The sequence below is a fragment of the Pristis pectinata genome, chromosome 8, assembly GCF_009764475.1.
Source record: "Pristis pectinata isolate sPriPec2 chromosome 8, sPriPec2.1.pri, whole genome shotgun sequence".
Taxonomy (NCBI): Eukaryota; Metazoa; Chordata; class Chondrichthyes; order Rhinopristiformes; family Pristidae; genus Pristis; species Pristis pectinata.
In genome coordinates this window covers 95,851,087-95,874,753 of record NC_067412.1, presented here as the reverse complement: position 1 = coordinate 95,874,753, position 23,667 = coordinate 95,851,087, and the positions used below count along the sequence as shown (strand labels likewise).

Genomic DNA, 23,667 nt, shown 5'->3' with positions numbered 1-23,667 from the left:
GGTATTGGTATTGGTTTATTATTGTCACTTGTACCGAGGTACAGTGAAAAACTTGCCTTGCATACCGATCGTACAGGTCAATTCATTGGGTTAGTACAGAGTGCATTGATGTAGTACTGGTAAAAACAATAACAGTACAGAGTAAAGTGTCACTGCTACAGAGAAAGTGCAGTGCAATAAGGTGCGAGGTCCCAACAAGGTAGATCGTAAGGTCATAGTCCATCTCATCGTATAAGGGAACCATTCAATAGTCTTATCACAGTGGGGTAGAAGCTGTCCTTAAGTCTGGTGGTACGTGACCCCAGGCTCCTGTATCTTCTACCTGATGGAAGAGGGGAGAAGAGAGAATGACCCGGGTGGATGGGGTCTTTGATTATGCTGGCTGCTTCACCAAGACAACGAGAGGTATGGACAGAGTCCAAGGAGGGGAGTCTGGTTTCTGTGATGTGCCGGGCTGTGTCCACAACTCTCTGCAGTTTCTTGTGGTCCTGGGCAGAGCAGTTGCCGTACCAAGCCGTGATGCATCCAGATAGGATGCTTTCTATGGTGCATCGATAAAAGTTGGTGAGTGTCAAAGGGGACAAACCGAATTTCTTTAGCCTCCTGAGGAAGTCGAAGCGCTGGTGAGCTTTCTTGGCCATGGCATCTACGTGATTTGACCAGGACAGGCTATTGGTGATGTTCACTCCCAGGATCTTGAAGCTCTCAACCCTCTCGACCTGAGCGCCGTCGATGTAGACAGGTGCATGTACACCGCCCCCTTTCCTGAAGTCAATGACCTGCTCTTTTGTTTTGTTGACATTGAGGGAAAGGTTGTTGTCGTGACACCATTCCACTAAGCTCTCTATCTCCTTGCTGTACTCCGACTCATCGCTGTTTGAGATACGGCCTACAACGGTGGTATCATCTGCAGACTTGTAGATGGAGTTAGAGCAGAATCTGGCCACACAGTCATGAGTGTATAGGGAGTAGAGTAGAGGGCTGAGGACACAGCCTTGTGGGGTACCAGTGTTGAGCATAATCGTGCCAGAGGTATTGCTGCCTATCCTCGCTGATTGCGGTCTGTTGGTTTGAAAGTCAAGGATCCGGTTACAGAGGGAGGTGTTGAGTCCTAGGTCTCAGAGTTTGGTGACAAGTTTGCTTGGGATTATTGTATTGAAGGCAGAGCTTTAGTCAATAAACAATAGTTTTACGTAGCTGTCTTTACTGTCCAGATGCTTCAGAGCTGAGTGTAGGGCCAGGGGGATGGTGTCCACTGTAGATTTGTATCGGCGATAGGCGAGTTGCAGTGGGTCGAGTTTGTCTGGTAGGCTGGAGTTGATGCGTGCCATGACCAACCTTCATGATGGTGGATGTCAGAGCAATGAAAGCACACAGCCAGCCTACGATCTGAAGTGACTGCACTTCAGTCGAATTGTTTTAACCTTAATCTCCTGCTAATTGTTTCTTAATGAGTGGTACTTCAGCCTCAATCCTACCTTGTGTAATTGAAGTAGATTTCTGCCTCTGTAATCTGATCCCTTTTCTCTGCTGTGTAAAGCCTGGACAAAGATTTGATTTCCTTACAAACAAATTCATGCTCCTTTGCCATGTAGCATATTTATCAGCAGATTCATAGGGAAATCGGTGCAACATATTTTCTCTGTTCAATGGACAATTAATTTGTGTGTTTGGCCCATAAACCAGAGACAGCAACAAATGACAAATTCAGGAGCGGTGCTAGACTGGTACATCATATAGCATGTGACCCTGGAAGGGAAAATAGGAAAGGGAGAAAGGAGAGAGAGGGAGAGATAGGTCGACGTATTGACTGATTGAATCCCAAACTCCTGTTGCAAAACAACAAATTTCACGACATATAAGTCAGTGACAATAAACCTGATTCTGATCCCAAAGTGCTTTCCTTTTCGTGAAATATATCTGGAGTGTAGCCACTTGTTCTGATGTAGGTAATACAGCAGCTATTCTTTCATGACAGTCAATATGATAGTCCCGCAACCTAGGACTACCCGTTTCTATCTCCTCCCCAAAATGAACAGCATCTACCTATCACCACCTTGTGCCCACCCCACCTCCCCTCTTTTGTCCACCTATCACTGCTCTGTTTTTCCCTCCTATATATTGGGCTTCCCCTTTTCCTATCTTCAGTCCTGAAGAAGGGTCCTGACCCGAAACGTTGACCGCCTGCTTTTCTCCACGGATGCTGCCTGGCCTGCTGAGTTCCTCCAGCATCGTCGTGTTTTTCATCTAGATTCCAGCATCTGCAGTCCTTTGTTTTTCCACCTCTTCTAACCTCAGTTCTGGACTACCAACATGGCTCCTGTGCTCAAATCACTGGAGTATGGTTTGAGACTACTTCCTTCTGCCTGCGACGTAAGAGCTGTGCAATTAGTGACTGTAAGGTGGGAATGAGATGGAATTTTAGATGGTGGAAGCCTGTTTTATTGCCCATGGCACACAAAATCAGCAATGGATGCAGAACATCAATAGACTTGAATCCAATCTCTCCCACAGAAGAGGGTAGGAAGTGGTCTAAAATACTGTCAAATGTCATTGGTAGAGCTTTGAACAAAACATCCTTTATTAGTGGCTGGTACAATGATGTACCAAAAATGTACAGCATTTTATACTCAATCCTTAAAGATTCACTCACTTGGTAATTGGCTTACTATTGTCACATGTACCGAGGTACAGTGAAAAACTTTGTTTTGCATGTCATCCATACAGATCATTCCACCGCATTGGTACATTGGGGCAGTACAAAGGAAAAAGCAATAACAGAATGCAGAATATAGTGTTACAGTTACAGAGAAGGTGCAGTGCAGGCAGATAATAAAGTGCAAGGGGCCACGACGGATAGATTGTGAGGTCAAGAGTCCATCTTATCTTCCAAGAGGTCTGTCCATAGTCTTATAACAGTGGGATAGAAGCTGTTTGAGCCTGGTGGTGAGTGTTTTCAAGCTTTTGTATCTTCTGCCCGATGGGAGAGGGGAGAAGAGAGACTATCCAGGGTGGGTGGGGTCTTTGATTATGCTGGCTGCTTTTCCGAAGCAGCAAGAAGTGTAGATAGAATCCACGGCGGGGAGATTGGTTTTCCATGATGTGCTGAGCTGTGTCCACAACTCTCTGCAGTTTCTTGCGGCCTTGGACAGAAGCAGTTGCCATATCAAGCTGTGATGCATCCAGACAGGTTGCTTTCTCTGGTGCGTATATAAAAATTGGTGAGAATCAACGGGGACATGCCGAATATCCTTAGCCTTCTGAAGCAGAGGCGCTGGTGAGCTTTCTTGGCCATAGCATCTACGTGATTGGACCAGGACATGTTGTTGGTGATGTTTACATTAACCATCTGGAAAGTAAATGTGATTTCTGACATACAGCTGTTTGCTCTGGAGACCATGCCTCCCTGGTCTTTTCAAACAACGACAAAGGATCTTCTGTAACTGGCCTAACAAGACAGACAGAACCTCCGTTTAATGGATCAGATTCAATTCCCCCAGTGCCCCGACAGATGCACTACCCTTCAGTGGCCATGAGGCTCCCAGTCTCGCGGTATTGGCTGTCCCAATGAGTAATGAGTGGCAGCCAGGCCTAAGGCACTGAATCCCGAAGCTCCGCCCCTCGACCGCCCTGATGGCCGCCTGACAGCTCCTGCTGTCAAAGGCCCTTTCATTGTTTCTAAATGTCTGTGGCAATCAGAAGCATTTTGGAATGGAGGAAATACATGCAAAGCATCCAAAAAATGTACTTAAAAATAAATTTAATAGTACTAAATTCATTTAAAAACACTTTCATGTCATGTAACTCAATTAAAGACGGCTATTACTTAAAAAGAATGAAACAATTGAACTATTTATTTAACAACATAAGAGGGTGCATTCAAATGAATGGGTCTGTATTACCTATGCTTGTCACGGCTGGTGTAAATTTGAGGCACTAGACACAATGTACACAGGCCTCAGTACGTTACAGAATGGCTCTGGATTCGGAGCTGAGTTCAGGGATGAGCTGAGAGTTAAGGTGCACTACCAGGCAAACACATCTTCACACATGCCCTGCACCACTGGCTGAATCTCTGCTCTTCAAACCTCTAATGGGATCTTTTATATTCACCTCTGGGGTCCAACATCATATCTGAAGATAAATTTTGGAAAGATCAGGGAATTGGTACGGAAGGGCAGGCACGGTAGTGTAGCGGTTATCCTCACGCTTTACAGCGCCAGCGACCCAGGTTCAATTCCGGCTGCTGTCTGTAAGGAGTTTGTATGTTCTCCCCATGTCTGCGTGGGTTTCCTCTGGGTGCTCCGGTTTCCTCCCACATTCCAAAGACATACGGGTTAGGAAGTTGTGGGCATGCTATGTTGGCGCCAGAAGTGTGGCGACACTTGCGGGCTGCCTCCAGAACACTCTACACAAAAGATGCATTTAATTGTGTGTTTCGATGTATATGTGACTAATAAAGATATCTATCTTAAGAGGAATTGAGGCCTGGGGCAGATCAGCCATGATCATATTGAATAACGGGGCAGGGCTGAGGGGAGGAGTCACCTACTCCTACTATTTGGTAAATTGGTTTATTATTGTCAGATGTACTGAGGTACAGTGAAAAACTTTGTTTTGCATGCCATCCATACAGATCATTTCATCACATCAGTACATCAAGGTAGTACAAGGGAAAAGCAATAACAGAATGCAGAATATAGTTACAGAGACAGTGCAGTGCAGGCAGGCAATAAGATGCAAGGCTGTAACGAGGTAGATTCTGAGGTCAAGAGTTCATCTTATCATACTAGGGAACCATTCAACAGTCTTATAACAGCGAGATAAAAGCTGCCCTTGAACCTGGTGGTGTGTGCTTTCAGGTTTTTGCCCGATGGGAGGAGGGAGAAGAGAGAATGTCTGGGGTGGGAGGGGTCTTTGATTCAGTTGGCTGCTTTCCCAAGGCTGCGAGAAGTGGAGACAGAGTCCATGGAGGGGAGGCTGGTTCCTGCTCCTATTTTCTTGTGTTCTCATGTACTTCTTTGGCTCTGGATTCTTTTGGGATATTCAGATACTGTGGATTATCATTTGCTGAGTTTTCCAACATTCCTTTTTTTTATGTATGATATCTTTTAAACGTGTATGTGAACAGCAAGATATTAGCTTGAAGTATATCAGTTAGCAAAAGAAATGTTTAACAGACTCTGGGAGAGAGAGTTCCAGATTTTCTTGACACTTTGAATGAAGGACTGCTCCCTAACATCGCAGGTATATTTAAGTTCCTGTGCCCTTCCAGAGGATCCCTATGTCAGGGGAAGTTAATCTCCCCGTATGTACCTTATCACACCTTTTGATCACATTCTGCCCATTTTTCTCACCCAATTATTTATGCTCAAGGATTCTTGCACTGAGTCATCAACAGATTTACTGCTGGTTGGGATTCTGATTTCCACCTTACTGGGTTATGATGGTCTGATATACTTCGGGCTGATTGAGCCAAGTGCCAGCTCCTTCAGATTCGGCTGAATTAAATTGATTGAAAGCAGCAACTGTTCAGAAATAAATGACTTGTCTGCATCTGTGTGTTGGGGAATCATGACCTACAATCCTCTGACCTCATCTGTGGTAACAATGGGGCATAGATTGAAGGTAATTGACAAAAGAATCAGGGGGAGAGGAAGGGGTAAAATATTTTTCACGTTGTATTCTGGAACTCTCTGCCTGAACGGTGGTGGAAGCAGATACAATGGTGACTTCTGAAAGGTGATTGAGCAAAATTTTTTTTTGAGGAGGTTAATTGCACAGCTCTGGGGATAGGGCAGCGGAGTAGAAGTTTCTTCAAGGAACCAACAGAGCTATAGTGGTGAGAATGGCTTCATTCTGTGATGCTTAGGGGTGCATATATAACAAAAGTTGCTACAGGTAGATACATAAAGCAAGGTTGAATAAGTTGGGCCTATACTCATTGGAATATGGAAGAAAGATTCTGAGAGGGATTGAAAGGGTGGATACTGAGAAGATGTTTCCCCTAGTGGGAGTATCTAGGACAAGGGACCAGAGTTACAGAATAATGGGTCACCCATTTCAGAAAGACATTGGAGAAATTTCTTCCGAGGATGTGGCGAATCTTTGGAATTCTCTACCTGAGAGAGGTGTGGACACAGAGCCAATATAAGCAGAGACTTGACAGACATTAGAATCACAGTGGAACCAAGGGGTAGAGAGAGGGAGCAGGAAAAATGATGTTGAGGCCAAGATTGGATCAGCCATGATCTTACTGACTGGTGGACCTCGAGGAGTTGCTAGGTCCATACCTGCTCCTGTTTCTTAAGTTCTTCTGACTGTAACATCTCACAGATAGTCTGAGAGACGGTTTTAACACACTGTGACTTAATTTATCTTGCAGGATGCTGGAGGACGATTTGAAGCTCAGTAGTGACGAGGACGAGAGTGAACAGGTAAACACTGCGACAATTGCCTTGCATCTTGATGTGGCTAAAACTACCTCAAGGGCACAATCAGAAAAAGAACATGATGCTAAACCATGAAGAGAAATGTTTGAACCTTGCAATGAGAAAAAGACATGCTGGAGAGGTAGAAAGGTTTAAGGGGGGAGAATTCCAGAGATTCCGGCCCAAGGAGTTGAAGATGAATGAGTCAATGGTGGAGAGGTAGAATTTGGGGATGTACATGAAGCCAAAATTTGTGGAGCACAGAGTTCTCAGTGATATATTGCATTGGAGGAAGTTACAGAGATGGATGGAATAGAACAGTGAACGGTACAGCACAGGAACAGGCCCTTCGGCCCACCATGTCTGTGCCAACCATGGTGCCAAATTAAACTAAATCTCTTCTGCCTGTATATGATCCATCTCCCTCCATTCCCTGCATATTCACGTGCCTCTCTAACAGCCTCTAAATGCCACTACTGTATCTGCTGGCAGCCCATTCCAGGCACCCAAAACTCTCTGCGTAAAAAATCTTGCACCACACATCTCCTTTAAATATTCCCCTTTCACCTTAAATGCATGTCTTTGACGTTTATTCTAGTATACCCTGGGAAAAAAAAATTCTGACTGTCTACCCTGTCTGTGCCTCTCATAATTTTATAAACTTCTATCAGGTCTCCCCTCAGCCTCCGACATTCCAGAGGAAACAACCCAAGTTTGTCCAACCTCTCCTTATAGCGCATTCCCTCTAATCCAGGCAGCATCCTGGTGAACCCCTTCTGCACCCTCTCCAAAGCCACCACATCCTTCCTGTAATGGGGCAACCAGAATTGCATACAAGACTCCAAGTGTGGCCTAACCAAAGTATTATATAGCTGCAACATGACTTCCTTACTCTTATATTGTTTGAATGGAAATGTGAATGCATAAATCATCCCTCTCCCTCATAAATTTCACGTCTCAAAACATGGTCTCTCTGGTCCCACCTGTACCCACTGGATTTTCTGGGAATTGGATAAAATCTGAGCCAATTTGACTGAGATTCCTCTTTGAATATCAAACCAATCCAGGAACTCGCTTGGACCCTGGTTGTTTAGTGACCTACCTCTTGTACCAGGTTACCTCAAACACAGCCAGAAACAAGCACAGTTCTTTGTTAAAGAAGTTTCACAAATTTAGTGAGTTAGTGGCCTGCGCACGAGGCAGAGGCCTGTTCCAGATGCCTTGGCATTCCCTGAGTGTGGAATCACAACAATATTTATATATGCCCATGAATGTAGCAAGATATTCCAAGGCCCCTTGCTGAAGCATTATCAAAAAAAAAATTGTTGCTGAGCCATATAAGGAAACATTAGGGCCAAAAGCTTTGTCAAAGGTTTTAACTAGTGTCGTAATGGAGGAGAGAGAGACAGCAAGCAGGAGAGATTAGGGAAAGAATTCCAGAACTTTAACCACTTCCTGATAAAGAGTTTATAAATTTATGGAAGGCACAGATAGAGTAGACAGCCGGTATCTTTCTCCCAGGGTCGAAATGTCTAATACCAGAGGGCATGCATTTAAGGTGAGAGGGAAGAAGTTCAAAGGAGATGTGCGGGGCACATTTTTTACGCAAAGAGCGGTGGGTGCCTGGAATGCGCTGCCAGGGGTGGTGGTGGAGGCAGATACGATAGAGGGGTTTAAGAGGCTCTTAGATGGGCACATGAATGTGCAGAGAACGGAGGGAGATGGATCATGTGCAGGCAGAAGGGATTAGTTTAATTAGGCATCATTAGTTTAATTAGTTCGGTACAACATCGTGGACTGAAGGGCCTATTCCTGTGCTGTACTGTTCTAAGTCCTGTGTTCTAGGTGTTCAATAATGAGGAATGTCACCAAGTCTCTTAACTATGCATAATTAAAAAGAGCAGGGTGCACCTCGGGTATCTATGGGCAAGCTACAATGATGGGTTTTATTATACAAGGTATTTACAATGGCTATGGGAATCCTTTAAAATGTATATTCTTCTTTTACGTATTTATGAGTTAATATGGTATCACAGATGACAGGAAATCAAAGGACAGGCCTGCAATCTATTTATTCTTGTTTATTGCCAAGAAGCTGCTGTTGATTCTTGCTGGTTTGTAACAGTTGTCTGGACACAGACCTTTGGCCAGTGATCTTAATGCAAATGAACACACAGACCGATGACCTTGTTCAATGCGATTGGCTCACAGGGCATCATCTCATCATCCCAATAGAATGTCCAATAAATATCAATCGAACACACACTTGAGGGTTGCATGTATTTCATTTGGAGGACCTGTGATACTTCAGGGTTTGAAAAAGGATACAGTACCAAGGTAAATTGGAGATAACTGTCAGCTTTGAAGATCTAAGCAGGACATAAATCAATTTAATTACAGTCAGCATCTGTTCTTACAGTTCTACTGTAACTCAGCTCGATCTTGCTGGCTTCCTCTCACTTTAATGAGTGCGGCAAGTGAAGACCTTAAAGCACTGCCTTTCCAAATGTTTATGTGGCATGTCATTAGCCCAACAGAAAAAGGCTGTGGGCACAGATCACTTGTGAACAGAAGCACAGAACTGACACCCCCAGCTATTCTCCCAGCAAGGAGTTGATTGAACTTGACATTGACATTAGATTTCTACAGAAGGAACAAATCAGAGATTTAGTCACCATTTAATGACCAGTGTGCTGCATTATTTTTTTCCTATGTTTATGAAACTTACATTTAAGGATAAGAGAGGTCAGACAGCTGTGGCTCAGTTGATAGACTCCTGTCTCGGAGCCAGAGGTTTTTGGATTTAATCTCTCCAGAGACCTTAAAGACAAAAGTCTAGGTTGCCACTTCAGTGCAGTACCACTGGGGTGTTCAACTTTTAACAGTGCCAATTTTCATGTGGCTTGTTCAGGTGGGACCCTGCCTCCTCTCCTGTGTCTCTGTCAAGGTCCAATGGTGCCATTTTGAAGTAATGCAGGGGCTGACCACCAGTGGTTTGGTAAATACTTAACTGCCAGTCAACATCTCAAGTATAGATTGTCAACATATTACTGTTTATAGGAGCATGCTGTGCTCAAATTGTTGGCATATTTCCTACACTACATCAGTAACTACACTTCAATAAATATTTCATTGGCTAAAAAGCATTTTGGGACTTTAATGGTTCAATGCAGTCTCACGGATACTGATAACCTTTTAGTGTTTTCAGCCTGCCACTGGCTTTTTTGGCAGTTCAAACCAAATATCTGAAATGGGGTTTGATTAGGCTTCTAGAGGTAGATAATGGGTTTTGTCTCAACAAGATACCATAGAGTCATAGCATCACACAGCACGGAAACAGACCCTTCAGCCCAACTGGTCCATGCCGGCCAAGATGCCCATCCAAGCTAGACCCATTTGCCCACATTTGGCCCACATCACTCTAAATCTTTTCGATCCATGTACCTATCCAACTGTCTTTTAAAAGTTGTTATTTTACCTGTCTCAAGCACTTCCTCTGGCAGATCATTCCACATACATACCAACTTTTTTACACAAAGTTGCCTCTCAAGTTCCTATTGAATCTTTCCCCTCTCACCTTAAACCTATGCCCTCTAGTTCAAGATTCCCCAACCCTGGGGAAAAAAATGAGTGCATTCACCTTATCTATGCCCCTCATAATTTTATAGATCACCTCTCAGTCTCCTACTCTCCAAGGAATAAAGTCCTAACCTGCCCAACCTCTCCCTATAATTCAGTCCCTCGAGTCCTGGCAACGTCCTTGTAAATTGGTTCTGCACTCTTTCCAATTTAATAACATCTTTCCTAATCAGGATGAGCAAAACTGAACACAATACTCCAAATGCGGCCTCACCGGTGTCTTGTACAAGGGGCTTCCAGGGGCTTTCAGGGACTTCCTTCTGCCCATATATCTGACAGATAAAATGATTCTAATTACATGTTTTTCATTTCAGAGGTATCAACTGCAGTGTGTTGAATCTGTCACCATCAACCCCTGACTCTTTGTTATCATTCTGCTCCTCTTTATTCTATGCATTCAATCTGGTTATGAGCTGATGTATGACCTTTCATCCATTATAGGGTCAGGAGAGAAGATGCTAGTGACGTGCTTAATTAGTTAGTTAGTTAGCTTCTTCCCCACTGCTATCTGAACCAATCACCTCTGTCACATCCCCTCCCCGGTGGTGCTGCCACGTTCTCCGACTCTTAACTCTCCTCCTCTCGGTTATTCCATCATTGTCACTTCAGCATTTCTTTTTGTCTCCTTCAGTTTGCACTACAATCTTTACGCTCATTGTTCACATTCAGATTAGTTTATTATCATGTACACCAGGGTGCAGTGAAATTCCTTGCTCCCATGAAGCTCACAGAGTAAACAGTGTACCTGGTAATAAGAAATACAACAATAAGTACACTGATGAGTACAAGACAACGGAATGGTGCAAACTACAGTAGTGCAAACTGAAATAGTGCAAAAATTTATTGTTGTATTTTTTTACAATGTACATTGTTTACTCTGTGAGCTTCATGTACAAGGAGTTGTATTGCACCCTGGTGTATATGACAATAAACTAATCTGAAATCTGAAATCTTCTTGTTCAAGATCCCAAAATGGTCATCAACACATCTTTACCACTCCCATCCCTTAGACGTACCCTGGGATTTGTAGGCCAATTTCCTTTATCGTCTTACTCCTTTCAAGGTGTACAGCTTGTCTCACCAAGAAGTCCACCCGGATAGTATAAAAGACAAAGCTCACACCTCAGGCCTCCAAAGATTTGAAAGAAGCCAAGAATGGGTCCATGGTCTTCACTCCCCATTGGTAACTTGGAATATTCAGAGCATTCTGCTGTATCGGTGACATGTTGGAGGAATGGAGATGGTCAATAGCAAGTGGCTACAGTGATGATCCAGGTGAAAAAGAAAGCAGCTGCTCTCAATACATTGTTCACCACGGCAAACAAATTAAGAGACAACTGTACTTGATTAATTAAATATTGATTGGATGCCGTGTCACTGTAGAACTTTACAACCTCGGTGCTGTTTGGGTTGAGTGTTAATCAATAGAACGCCCAAGAAAGATCGCTCCTAACCATCTAGAGTACTCAGTTTCCACCAAGCTAGTTTAGCAGGGGGGTCCACCACATGATCTTTGTTGGTGACACAAGATGAGGCCCGGCCGTCGTCGAAGCAAGTATTTATTGCAGGAATTTACTTCTCCTCTTGCAACTAGAAAAGCAAAGGAAAGACGAACCTTAAACCCACACTTTTATCAAGTGATATAGCAAGGGTTTGGGGAGCTTTTCAGCTATGAGTGACATTTGTAGATCTCCTTCGAAGAAGCGTTACACCAAGGGAGTGTTCGGACAGGTGACCGAATGCTGAGTCAAAGAGGTACAGAGGAGATTCTGCGGAAAGCGTGGTTGTTAGTGGTGGAGTGGGAGAGGCGTAAGAGACCAAGTTGGAGAAGCTCGGGGGTTGTAGAGAGGGAACCGCAAGACCATGGAGGAACTTGATTGCTGGGGTGAGAATTTTAAAACTGCAGTATTATTGACTCAGGAGATAGTGAAGGTGAGGAAATGCAGGAGAGATGAATGGGATTTGGTAGCAGTTATGATACCACAAGTGGGCTTTTGGATCGGTTTAAGTTCACAGAGGATGGGAGGTGGACAGGAAGCCACGCAAGTAGATAAAGTAGTAAAGAAGGTGTACGGCATGCTTGCCTTCAATGGTCGGGTCATTGAGTATACTGTAAGAGTAAGGAAGTCATGTTGCAGCTGTATAAAACTTCGGTGAGTCTGCATTTGGGGTATTGTGTGCAATTCTGGTCGCCCCATTACAAAGAGACGTAGAGGCTTTAGAAAGGGTGCAGAAGAGGTTCACCAGGATGCTGCCTGGATTAGAGGGCATGAGCTATAAGGAGAGGATGGACAAACTCGGGTTGTTTTCTCTGGAGTGACGGAAGCTGAGGGGAGACCCGACAGAAGTTTATAAAATTATGAGAGGCATAGATAGGGTAAACTGTCAGTATCTTTTTCCCAGGGTGGAAATGTCAAAGATTAGAGGACATGCATTTGTGAGCGGGGCAATGTTGAAAGGAGATATGCGGGACAAGTTTTTACAAAGAGGGTGGTGAGTGCCTGGAATGGGCTGCCAGAGGTGGTAGTGGAAGCAGATATGGTAGTGGCATTTAAGAGGCTGTTAGACACATGAATATGCAGGGAATGGAGCGGTATGGATCCTGTGCAACCAGAAGTTTAATTTGGCATTGTGCTCGGCATAGACATTGTGGGCCGAAGGGCCTGTTCCTGTGCTGTCCTGCTCTATGTTTGTTCTATGTTTTAATGTGGTGAATCTAACAATGTGTGGTTAAAGTTTCAGCCACTGGAGAGCTGAGTTGACTGCAGTATTGGACTGTTTTGGTCGTGATGTTGGAACGTTTTGGTCACAGGCTGTCTTGGTGATGGGGAGGATGGTGTTCACAAGCTCAGCCCAGTGACAAATAGAATACAGAGATGTGAAGAGTCTGGTTCAGCATGCTGTCAGAGCCAGAGAGAAGGATGCACTGGCGGTTTGGAGTGGGGTCTTCACACCTCACCCTTCCTAAAATAATATTGCCAGAAGACACTGTTCATTCATGATGGAAATGAGCAACTGTGGTGGGGTTAGAGGTCAGTGGTGCTGAGGTGGATGTGGGGTCATTAGTCCCAACACAACACTTTCGATAACATCACTGAATCAGCATCTGGTTCAGAAGTAGCCAGTTAGAACCTTTGGAGTCTTTGAGAAATTAAGCTGTCGCACAACTCAGGACTTTTTTCTCCATTTGGTATTTATTTGGCTTTGAACCATGTAACAATAACACTTCACAAGTTTGAAAAAAAAACAGAGAGAAAACAACAAACTAAGATCTTGGCAGCGTGTCCAACTGGCAATGATGATTGTATTCAAATGCACAAGTGCCAGCAATTAACTACTCGTCTCTATTTTACCTTTGTTGATAATGTTGGATTAGTGTACTTGGCTTAGAAGTAGGAAGGTTGGATATCTGGGTTTTAGTCATGCTGTTGTGAATACTTGTGGTGCAATTGGTCCCTGTTTTCCAAGTAACCACAACTCAATATCCTTCAATATTTCAAGGTGTTAACACCCTACTGTGTCTCCTCCAATTCCAGTTTCTTGTCCTGCAGCCCAGTAAAAATACAATAGGTGCTCTTCAACTGTCGTATGACGATAAATGGAAAGGAAAGGTCAACCGATCAAAGCTTCTTCCTTGTAACATGGCTTAGAATAGAACAAGGTACAAGAAGACCTTGATTGACTTTTCCATTTTGCTCATAACTTGGTCAGAAAAGGAGCCTGATACAATGGATTACAACAGTGACTTCAGGCTCTGCAAAGACTTGGCAGTGAGAAACCATTGCCAGCACAAGAAAAAGCACAAAAGTTTTTGACAAGCAATAAATGAGATCTTCATGGATACACATGGGCCTTGATTGAAGATTTGACTTAGGCTGATAATGGTGAAGATGATTGTAGAGGTTTTTTTTCCACTGATGGATTAGATTTAGTGATCAAAGGATAATCGTTACAGAGCAAAACTGAGTGAAGATTGAATAAAGGCGATGGTTAAGCAACCTTGAACTGCATTTAGTCGAAGAATGTCCCTTGGTATTAGTCTTCCAAAAAGTCTAAAATGTGACAGGTTAATTGCACTTAGGTAAACTACTGTCTGAAATCTATCCAGTAGTGTGGCAGTTTCATGAAATAAACAGTGCTTTCTGAATTGCAGTAGGATAGCAGGCTGTTAAAATGATTTGATAGACTGCATTTTTAGAAGCATTGAGCCAGCATGCCTCCTGGCTGTGTTGCTTAGCAACATTTTAATTCAAGAAGGATCAAAAAGACAAAATCCCTATGGAGTTGAAAACAGAAATGAGACTGCAGTTGACAGATGATATGAGTTGTTTCATATAATATACTGTGAAGATCACTGAGTTCTTTCATGAATGATAAATGGGCTGTACACAGATCAATGGGTTCTGCAATAAGCTGGAACCATGGTCCATATCTGAGGAAGCAAAGGTTGCGTAATCGGGAAGGGACCAGAAGATTTGGTTATAGAAACAATCCCCTGTTTGTTTTTGCTGGTGCACAGTGTGAGTGGAAATTACTGCCAAAACCTGGAGGTCTCAAATTTCCGTTTTTAATAGTGTTGCAGCAACAACCGCACCTAACTGTCCAGCTTAAATTGTTGCCACAGCTGTCACTTTGAGGGTATCACAGTTAAGTGATTATTCTTTGTGTGCCATACCTTCAAGGCACAATCATTTCAGGAGAATGGTACCTGCAAATACGTCATCCGCGGGGGAAAGGGGATTGTTTTGACTTTCCTGATGCAAATACTTGCCTGTTTGCATTAAGCTGTAGTTGTAGATTCCCAGATTTCGAGTTTTTTAAAAAAAACTGCTCCAGAGATAAACCAGTAGATCAGTACCAGTTGTCTTTATTACTACCTTGGATACTACTGGAATTGGATATTAGTTGGACTTTACACCAACGTACACTGGGTATAAATGTTTTTACACGATAGCTTGCTGGGAAGAAATGTGTACTAGGCCTTCCACTGGTGAACGAAGGAATCTGTGGTCCTTCCCCCAAGCCAATGAAATGAAAGATTGACAGGCAGGGAGAAAAGAAGTTGAAATTAGCATCAAATTTGAGACAAAGCCAAAGTCAAGTTTAATGTCATATGCACAAGTACATGTATGCACAGGTGCAATGAAAAACTTACTTGCAGCAGCATCACAGGCACATAGCATCAGATAAGCAGCATTCACAAGAAAAGCAGAAATTATACACAATTTTTACAAGAAAGAACACAATTAGAATAAAAAAATGCACAAAGTCCATCTTAGTGCTAAGTGGTCACAGTGTTGCTGAACTGTGGTGATTAGGGTTGTGCAGGTTGGTTCAAGAACCGAATGGTTGAAGGGAAGTAGCTGTTCCTGAACCTGGTGGTGTGGGACTTCAGGCTTCTGTACCTCCTGCCCGATGGTAGCTGCGAGATGGCCTGGCCTGGATGGTGGAGATCTTTGACGATAGATTTTTTTCTTCTTGAGGCAGCGCCTCCTGTAGATACTACCAATGGTGGGGAGGGATGTGCCCATGATGTATTGAGCAGAGTCCACTACTCTCTGTAGCTTCTTACGTTCCTGTGCATTTGAATTGCCATACCAGAGCAATCAGGATATTTGGAACAGTACATCTGAAGAAGTTTGTTGAAGTGTTTGGTGACAGAAAGAGAAATAAAGGGAAGGAAAGAAAGGGAGGATTAAAAGAAAGAGACAAAACACAAAAATGAGAAAAAGTAGGCTGTCCTTCGCAATTCAGAAAAAAAATATTGGAACAATTTATTGCCTGCAGGACTGACGCACTAACCCCAGTTTTTTTTTCCAATATTGCTTGTCATGTCTGGACTATTAATTAGTACAATTAGCGGGGTCCTTATCATTACAAATTACAAACCCTAAATGGTTGCAGTGCTTCAATGGAGGATATAAATCTAGCCATCTAGAGACTTTCGGTGAGATTCCAGTTTTTTCTGTTTTGTCTCGGCTAACAGCAGTGTGTCAAATTGTGTTCCGTTTGTGGAGAACAGGAACTCAGGCTTTCAGTCTTCCTCATCGCAAATTGCTGGGTTTTTTTAAACAAACTAATATTGGCAAATGACTTGAACACAGTTATTTTTACAGCAATTTCTGTGCTGTTAAAGTAATCTCTTTCATTTCTTGTGCGAGGCAAAACCATCCTCTTGCCTTGTATTAGAACTGAAAGAACCAATGCCCCAGGTTAAATTCAAGAGAACATCATGCATAATCTCTGACAGATGTGCCCACACAGAGCAAGGGGCTTCTGACTCACCTGGACGCTGCTTGCAAATCTTCCAATGAAATTCAAAGTCGTACTTTAGGCAATAAGTGTTTTGCGTCAGTGATTCCAGAAATATTCTAATTGTAACGGGCCTTGTTACTGGGGCCTGCCACCCAGAATAATCCCCTGTCTTTTAATGATATGGAACGGGGTGATTCTGCCCAATAGATCCTTGCCAGCTCTCAAAGGAGCAATCCCATCAGTCCCAGTGAGACCATGCAAGCTCCATACAGACAGGTGACAATTGAACCTGGATCCCTGGAGTTTGTATTACCTTGCTGCACCATGGTCTTCCCACTTATGTACTTGGCAGGTCAAGATAAAGAGGGCAGATCCTTCTGTTTTGAAGCATTCTGGACCTATAGCATGATCTGGCAAACTACCCGACAGTGCACTGACAGTCCCTACTGCTAAATTGAAGAAGGGTCCTGACCCGAATCATTGGCCGCCTGCTTTTCTCCACGGATGCTGCCTGGCCTGCTGAGTTCCTCCAGCATTGTTGTATTTTTCATCTAGATTCCAGCATCTGCAGTCCTTTGTTTCTCTACTGCTAAATTAACCCTGAAAGCAATGACAGTCAGCAAAACTCGTCCCCAGTTGTGCCAGCTGTAAAAACCATAAGTGTCATTCAGCTGTTTGACATTCACAACATTTAAAAATTATTAAAACTGAAGTAAAAATAAAACAAATTATTAACTAAAAAATAACTTAAGGAAAGACTCATTGAAAATTCATTGAATAATTTAAAATATTGGAGTAAATTATTTGCAAAATGCAACTGTCCTTTCCCTTTGCTTCTTAGGCAACTGCTCTGCCCCAGACTGCAAGAAATTGCAGACAGTTGTAAACATAGCCCAGCCCGTCACGCAAACCAGCCTCCCCTCCACTGACTCTGTCTACACTTCCCGCTGCCTCAGGAAAGCAGCCAACAAAATCAAGGACCCCATCCACCCCGGTCATTCTCTCTTCACCCCTCTCCTACTGGGCAGAAGTATTGGTATTGATGTTGGTTTATTAATGTCACTTGTACCAAGGTACAGTGAAAAACTTGTCTTGCATACCGATCGTACAGGTCAGTTCATTACACAGCACAGTTGCATTGAGTTAGTACAGAGTGCATTGAGGTAGTACAGGTAAAAACAATAACAGTACAGAGTAAAGTGTCACAGCTACAGAGAAAGTGCAGTGCAGGTAGACAATAAGGTGCAAGGTCACAACAGGGTAGATTGTGAGGTCAGAGTCCATCTCATCGTATAAGGGAACCGTTCAATAATCTTATCCCCGTGGGATAGAAGCTGTTTTTAAGCCTGGTGCTATGTGCCCTCTGGCTCCTGTATCTTCTACCTGAAGGAAGAGGAGAGAAGAGAGAATGACCCGGGTGGGTGGGGTCTTTGATTATGCTGGCTGCTTCACTAAGACAACGAGAGGTAAAGACAGAGTCCAAGGAGGGGAGGCTGGTTTCCATGACGTGCTGGGCTGTGTCCACAACTTTGACTCGTTGCAGGAATTGAAACAGAAAGATACAAAAGCTTGAGAATATGTACCACCAGGCTCAAGAACAGCTTCTATCCTGCTGTTATGAGACTCTTCAATGGACCTTATACGCCAAAGATGAACTCTTGATCTCATCTCGTCATGACCCTTATTATCCACCTGCACTGCACGTTCTCTCTAACTGTAACACCATGTTCTGCATTCTGCTTTTTCCCTTTTGTACTACCTCAATGTACTTCTGTTTGCAATGATCTGTCTGGATGGCACGCAAACAAAAGCTTTTTATTGTATCTCAGTACATGTGACAATAACGAACCAATTACCGATTGCCAACTATCCACAGCTTTAATCCCTATTAAAAACAGGGAGGGTCTCAATTCCTGCAACAAATCTAATCTGGCTCAGGGCCCAAGAGGTGATTCTTTATGCCCCAGTAAGACAGGGCCCTACAACTCACCTCCATGTGTCCAACAGCAGACAAACTGAGGGATTTGCCATTGTAAATTTGTCAGTGTGTCCCAGACTCTGCTTTTGACAGCACTCCTGTGGAAGCCCTTGACTTATTGCTGTTGAAACAGACAAGCGTTCCATTTGAAACCACCAACATTGTCAACAAAGTCGAGACCAATACATTTAATTGTTATCTGTTTTTCATTTAAGGCTTCTATATTGCATAATTATTCCCCAATGGTCATACCAAGGGATAGTAATAATGAGAGAGTCAGTAACAAATTCAGTACAGAATTCAAAAGAAATTTCTTTACCCAGAAGGTGATGTGAGTGTGGAACTCACTTCCCCCTGGTAGTTGTTGAACCAAATAGCAGGGACTCATGAAAGGAGACAGATACCTGTCAAAGGAGTAAAAGGATTAGTTGACTGCTGTTCCAAAACTGTGACTGGTGCCAATTAAACAATGCCTCGGTTTGAGTGACCTGGGGTTGCAGTTTCTTTTATTGTGTATGTGGACATTGTCAACAAGGTCAGAATTAATTGCCCTTGAGGAGGTGGTAGTGAGATGCCTCCTTGATCCACTGGATTCTTTCTGATGAAGGTACTCCCTCGGTGCTGTTGGGGAGGCAGTTCCAGGACTTAGACCCAGTGACAATAAAGGAATGCTCATATATTTCCAAGAACCTTCAAGTGGTGGGACTCCCAAGTGCTTGAAGCCCCTGTATTTCATGATGGTTGAAACTGTGAGGTTAGCCGGCCGTGTCAGAGTAGCCAGGGTGAGAAACAGCTGTGTGTCCTGTTGGTGAACACTGCAGTCACTTTGCACTGGTGGTGGAGGGAAGGAACATGTAGGGTGGTTGCTGGGGTCAGAATCGGGCTGTGCTTTGTCGTGGATGGTGTCGAGCACCTTGAATATTGATGGACTTGTGCTCAGGCAGGTAGGTGGAGAGCATTGCGTCACACTCCTGATTTGTGCCATTTAGATGATGGAAATGCAGGAGGTGCGTTAATTACTGTAGGACCCCCACCTCTGACTTCTTCTTATAGCCACTGGCTGGTTCAGTTGAGACTCTGGTCTTTGGTGAACACATGCATGGTTCATTGAAAGCGACGTAGCAGGTAAATAGGGTAGTGAAGGATGCATTTAGCACGCTGGCCTTCATCAGTCAGGGCACTGAGTATAGGAGTTGGGACATTATGTTGCAGTTGTATAAGTCGTTGCTGAGGCCACACTTGGAGCGCTGTGTACAGTTTTGGTCTCCTTGTTATAGGAAAGACGTGGTTAAACTGGAAAGAGTGCAGAAAGGGTTTACGAGGATGTTGCCAGGACTGGAGGACCTGAGTTATAGGGAGAGGTTGGCCAGGCTGGGTCTTTGTCCCTTGGAATGTAGGAGAATGAGGGGTGACCTCATAGAAGTGTTTAAAATTATGAGCGGCATAGATAAGGTGGATGGTAACAGTCTTTTCCCCTGGGTTTAGTGAGTCCAAAACTAGGGGGGATGGGTTTAGGGTGAGAGGGGAAAGATTTAAAAGGGACCTGAGGGGCAACTCTTTCACACAGAGGGTGATGAGCATATGGAACGAGCTGCCAGAGGAAGTGGTTGAGGCAAGTACAATATCAATTTAGAAGCACTTGGATAGGTACAGGGAGGGGCAGAGCTTAGAGGGATATGGGCTGAACGCAGGAAATGGGACTAGCTGGCTGGACACCGTGGTCTGCATGGACTGGTTGGGCCGAAGGGCCCGTATCCATGCTGAATGACTCTGTGACTCTATGACCCTCAGGATATTGATGGTGGGGGACTCAACTGTGGTAATGCCAATGAATATCCAAAGGTAGGTGGTTAGACTCTCTCTTGTTGGAGGTGATCATTGCTGGCAGGTGTGGACGGCTTCACTTTCTAACATGTCGTGAGTGAAATTAGGCAACGATCAGTGAACATCCCCACTTCTGACCTCATGAATGGAAGGAAAGATAGTTGTGCCCAGGACACTGCCCTGAGGAGCTCCTGCAGTGACCTGCAACAGCCCCAACCATCTTCCTCTGTGCAAGGCGCAGGGTATGACTCCAGCCACCGGAGTGTTTTCCCCTTGAAGCCCGTGACTTCACTGACTTGCAGTAAGAAGTCCGAGACTGTTACTGTACTCATAACTGAGGAACAGTCATTTGTGATCTCAAATGTTTTAATTCCTTTTGCGAGGTAAAGGGGGCAGATTCAAATTGTCAACTTTCCCATAGCTAAACTACTGCTGAATCTATAACTCTGACTGCCAAGAGATAGTCAACAGTAAAAGTCAAAGTCAAGTTTATTGACATCTGCACAAGTACATGTATGCACAGGTGCAACGAAAAACTTACTTGCAGCAGCATCACAGGCTTACATAAGCAACATTCACAAGAAAAGCACAAATTAAACATAAATTATACACAAATTTTACAAGAAAGAATACAATTTGAACAAAAAAAAGTCTATTTTAGTGCAGAGTGATCAAAATGGCCATAGTGTTGCTAAACTGTGGTTATTAGGGTTGTGCAGGTTGGTTCAAGAACCGAATGGTTGAAGGGAAGTAGCTGTTCCTGAACCTGGTGGTGTGGGACTTCAGGCTTCTGGACCTCCTGCCCGATGGTAGCTGTGAGAAGATGGCACGGCCCAGATGGTAGGGGTCTTTGACGATGGATGTTGCCTTCTTGAGACAGTGCCTCCAGTAGATACTACCGATGGTGGGGAGGGATGTGCCCGTGATGTTTTGGGCAGAGTCCACTATTCTCTGCAGCTTCTTACAGTAAGTAGCAAGCAGGTTTCCTCAAGAATGGAACACCACTACCCAATAATTCTACATTAAGATCAGATTAAATTACTGCCTTGAATTTCAGCAAGTGCTCTGAAGATCTGTATATCCCTCCCCCTGTTGTGTTAATCTCATTTCTGTTTCAGCTATTGGGCTGCAGATCTGATAGTTCCTTGATCATAACTCATAACCCAACAAAACAAAACTTTGCTACACACTGATTCAAATAAGTCCATCCCTTGCAATGAGGTTAAAAAAATTGCATTCGTATCACTCTCTTCCTGACTCAGGATATCCCAAAATACATTGTGGCCACTTCAGTATCTCTTGTAATGTGGGAAAAACAGTAATCATTCAGTGCACAGCAAGATTCCACAATTAGTAACATGATAATGGCTGGATAACCTGCTTCATCAGCGTACATTGAAGGAGAAATAGTGGTCGGGACTCTGGAAATAACTCCCTGCCTTTCTTCAAAATGGGGCCATGGATCTTTCACACTCTCCTGGTCAGACAGGGCCTCAGTTTAGTTTCTCTTCCAGAAGGATGTACCTTGGACTATGCAGCACACCCTCAGTACAACAATGAGGCATCAGCTTAGATTTTTGTGCTTGAGCTGTGACAGTAACAGGGATGTTTGTTGGATAAATGATAATCTTTAGAAGATGTGAAATGTCATGCTTTTTCAGACAATCCTGTGCTCAGAATCATATCAGTTTGCCTCTAAATACTGAAGCTTTAAATTATTGAAGAAGTTGCAACAAATCTTTGTATTTTCTTTGCCTCCAGCTAATGTTGTTATTTGTACTTGCAGGCAGAAAAAACCAAGATTCGACCCATTGCTGTAAAGTAAGTTTGCTTTTATGTGGCTGTATTTTCTATTGGTGATCGATCAATGAAATACTTGTTAAATTGGTGGGAAGGAGGTGGGGGATATTTATGTTCCTTAAGCTACTCAGGTAAAAGATTATACGAGCATGACATTGCAATCTACCCATTGCTGCCCAGAGGGCAAATGTTTCACGCTACTCATAAATTAGCCAATTTGATTCAGTACAATTTGTGCTATGTTTCAAGTAACACAGTTTCAGCATATTTATACACTGACCTCAACCTACTTCAAACCAATTTTGTTGTTCTCCTTAAACAAGCTGTAATGAATATAAAAATAATCATCTTCTGGGCCCCTATAAATAAACACACAAGTATTTCAACTGGCCATGGGCTCAGTACTAATGTGACAAGACATTAAATATCCTATAAATTGATTCAATTCTATAGGCAATTCAAACCAGTGACAACTCAACACTTAGACACAAGATACTCTGCAGATGCTGGAATTTGGAGCAACACACTGCTTCAAATGCTAGAGGAAGTCAGCAGGTCAGGCAGCATCCATGGAGGGAAATAAACAGTCGACACTTCGGGTCAAGACCCTTCAGGATTGATGAAGGGTCTCGACCCGAAAGGTTGGCTATTTATTTCCCTCCACAGATGCTGCCTGACCTGCTGAGTTCCTCCAGCATTTTGTGTGTGTTACAGCCCAACACCTGCTTATTCTTGTTTTGTGACACTTATCTGCCACATTGTGTAAAGGGCAGGTCTGTTGCTTCTATTTATATATTATACATTTTTTATGACATAGAAGAAGGTAAGTCAGCCCATCATCTGTACTAGCTCTCAGAACCGTTTGCCACTTATCTCCCCACCAACTCCAACTGATTCTCCTCCCACCCGCCAACACAAGGGGTAATTTACAGCAGCCAATTACTCTACCAGCATGGCTTTGGGATGTGAGAGGAAGCCAGCAGATGGGGGAAACCCATGCGGTCACAGTGAGGGCATACAGACTCCACACAGATAATTCTCAAGGTTACGATCAAACCCGGGTAGAAGGTTGTCGTAGGTTACAACAGAATATAGACAGGATGCAGAGCTGGGTGGACAAATGGCAGATGGAGTTTAATCCAGAAAAGTGTGAAGTGATACACTTTCGAAGAATGAACTTGAAGGCAGAATACAAGGTTAATGGCAGGATTCTTAACAGTGTGGAGGAACAGAGGGATCTTGGGGTTCGAGTCCATAGATCCCTCAAAGTTGCCGTGCAAGTTAATAAGGTGGTTGAGAAGGTGTATGGTATGCTGGCCTTCATTAGTCAGGGGATCGAGTTCAAGAGCTGCGAGGTAATGTTGCAGCTCTACAAAACTCAGGTTAGACCACGCTTGGAGTATTGTGTTCAGTTCTGGTCACCTCATTATAGGAAGGATGTGGAAGCTTTAGAGAGGGTGCAGAGGAGATTTACCAGGATGTTGCCTGGATTAGAGAACATATGAGGAAAGGTTGAGTGAGCTGGGGCTTTTCTCTTTGGAGCAACTGAGGATGAGCGGGAACTTGATAGAAAAGATTATGAGGGGCACAGATAGAGTGGACAGCCAGAACCTTTTTCCCAGGGTGGCAATTGCCAATACCAGAGGACATCCATTTAAGGTGAGTGGTGGAAAGTTTCAGGGAGAGGTCAGAGGTAGGTATTCCACACAGAGAGTGGTGGGTGCCTGGAATGCACTGCCA

The 23,667-nt window shown here is 43.7% G+C and overlaps 1 protein-coding gene across 2 annotated transcripts in view; it reads left to right on the top strand.

The window, feature by feature from the left end:
• aff2 (AF4/FMR2 family, member 2) overlaps window positions 1-23,667 on the top strand; it is a 568,957-nt gene that overhangs the window by 410,805 nt on the left and 134,485 nt on the right. For both annotated transcript variants that reach the window (XM_052021245.1, XM_052021246.1), the window contains exons 8-9: window positions 6,386-6,437; window positions 21,914-21,948. In XM_052021245.1, the coding sequence (XP_051877205.1) occupies window positions 6,386-6,437; window positions 21,914-21,948 (87 nt within the window). The remainder of the gene's footprint in view (window positions 1-6,385; window positions 6,438-21,913; window positions 21,949-23,667) is intronic.